The 2,095-nt window shown below is 40.0% G+C and overlaps 1 protein-coding gene across 1 annotated transcript in view; it reads right to left on the bottom strand.

The window, feature by feature from the left end:
- The window catches only part of LOC106880950 (hydrocephalus-inducing protein), a gene marked incomplete at its 3' end in the record, with an annotated part of 180,276 nt that overhangs the window by 38,527 nt on the left and 139,654 nt on the right, over positions 1-2,095 (bottom strand). Inside the window, exon 64 of the mRNA XM_052974127.1 lies at positions 1,744-2,018. Coding sequence (XP_052830087.1) covers positions 1,744-2,018 — 275 coding nt within the window. The remainder of the gene's footprint in view (positions 1-1,743; positions 2,019-2,095) is intronic.

Raw genomic sequence — 2,095 nt, 5'->3', positions numbered from 1 at the left:
CTAGCGGTTCAGCAAAAGAGACCAACAGAATAAGTACTAGGCTTAAAAAATAAGCAATGGGGGTTGATTTGCTCAACTAAAACTCTTTGAGGCAGTGCTCCAGAATGGCTGCAGCCCAATGACTGAAACAAGTGAAATATAAAAGACACAAAGAATACATTTAAAACGCAGGTACCCTGAAGCTACTCTGACTCGGGTACAGGGGTGATATCTTAGCTCCAGCTCAGTGTAATCAAACCAGGGGTGGGGAAACTTTTTAGTGCCACAAGTTCTAACTCTTATATCTGTGTAAATCTTGTATATATCTATGCATAATTCGATATACATTAATAAAGATAAGTTTAACACATCAAATTAACGTGTAACATCTTCATTAACGCTGCCACTGAATTTAGGATGTTTATATTAATTATGAGGTTTCTATATTCTTTCAGCTAAAGTGTAGTTGGGTCTCAAGGGGGTGGTACAAACCTAACAATATGTGTTTTATAGTGAAAACAAAATTTCCATTCGAATGGTAATTACCGGACAATTTTCCGTTCGAGTCTAACCAGTTCAAGTTGCAGTGGAAACGCGACATCATCATCATCCTTTAACGTCTGCTTTCCATGCTAGCATGGGTTGGACGATTTGACTGAGGACTGGTGAAACCAGATGGCTGCACCAGGCTTCAATCTAATCTGGCAGTGTTTCTACAGATTGGATGCCCTTCCTAATGCCAGCCACTCCGAGAATGTAGTGGGTGCTTTTTACATGCCACCGGCACAAGGGCCAGTCCGGCAGTACTGGCAACAGCCACGCTCAAATGGTGCTTTTTTACGTGCCACCTGCACAGGAGTCAGTCCAATGTTTTGCTCACATGCCACTGGCACAAGTGTCAGTAAGGTGACCTATGTTGCAAATAGGCATAGGAATATATTGTATAAATTTTAGAAATGAAAAATTTATTATATTTTGTACATACGAGTATACCAGCCTGCAGGCGCAATTGAATGGGCTCACAGGCACAATTGCGCCTGTGGGCAGGGGTTTCCCCACCCCTGGTCTAAACCATCTTTCTTTTACTCACACACCTAAGATTACATTGTCCGATATGTTTTACTTATCTTAAGATAATAATGCTGTGATTTGAGGGAGAATTGGTTGTTATTTCTAGCATGTACACTGAACCTTTACCAACTTCTCCATTGATTTCACTCAAGTAAGACTGGCACTCCATCAGTTATGAAGACAAGGTTTCCAGTCGGTCGAATTAACAGACCAGCCTGCTCATACAAGTGGCTGAGTACTCCACACACACACACCTACGCTTAATGTAGTTCTCGAGGAAATTCAGCAGGACACAGAATTCAACAAGGTTGGCCCTTTGAATTACAAGTACTGCTCGTTTATGCCAGCCAAGTGGACTGGAACAATGCAAAATAAAGTGCCTTGCTCAAGGATGCACTGCATCGCCAGGAATTGAACTCATAACCTTATGATTGCAAGCTGAATATCCTAACCACTCAGCCATGTACCTTCACACAAGTAGTGTTTAGATTACTATGGAATGATGAGGAGGATGATGATGATGATGATGAAGACGATGATGATGATGTTGAAGTTAATGATGATGATGATGATGTTGAAGTTAATGATGATGATGATGATGTTGAAGTTAATGATGATGATGATGATGAAGACGATGATGATGATGTTGAAGTTAATGATGATGATGATGATGATGATGATGGATATTTTTACCTGAGAGAGTGGTTTCTCAAAAGTGATTTTCTTCACTGCACACGGTATGACCTCTTCTTGAAGGACGATAGGTTTGTAGGACTTGAATGTTAGAACGACATTTTTAGATTGACCAGGACGTAGGTGTCCCATCTGGGGGGAAAACGTTAATGGTTCTTTGGTCAGCCATTGGAAACAAATGGTTTCTTGTTGGCATCGGTTTGTGATGGTTAAACTCTGTGTCTTGGCTTTCCCAATGTGACAATCCCCAAACAACATCGTATTAGCTTTTCTGACTGTAACGAGAAGGAAGACAACACAAATACAAATATATATATATATATATATATATATATATATATATATATATATA

This window comes from Octopus bimaculoides, chromosome 1 (assembly GCF_001194135.2).
Source record: "Octopus bimaculoides isolate UCB-OBI-ISO-001 chromosome 1, ASM119413v2, whole genome shotgun sequence".
Classification (NCBI taxonomy): Eukaryota; Metazoa; Mollusca; class Cephalopoda; order Octopoda; family Octopodidae; genus Octopus; species Octopus bimaculoides.
This window is presented reverse-complemented; position numbering and strand designations above follow the sequence as displayed.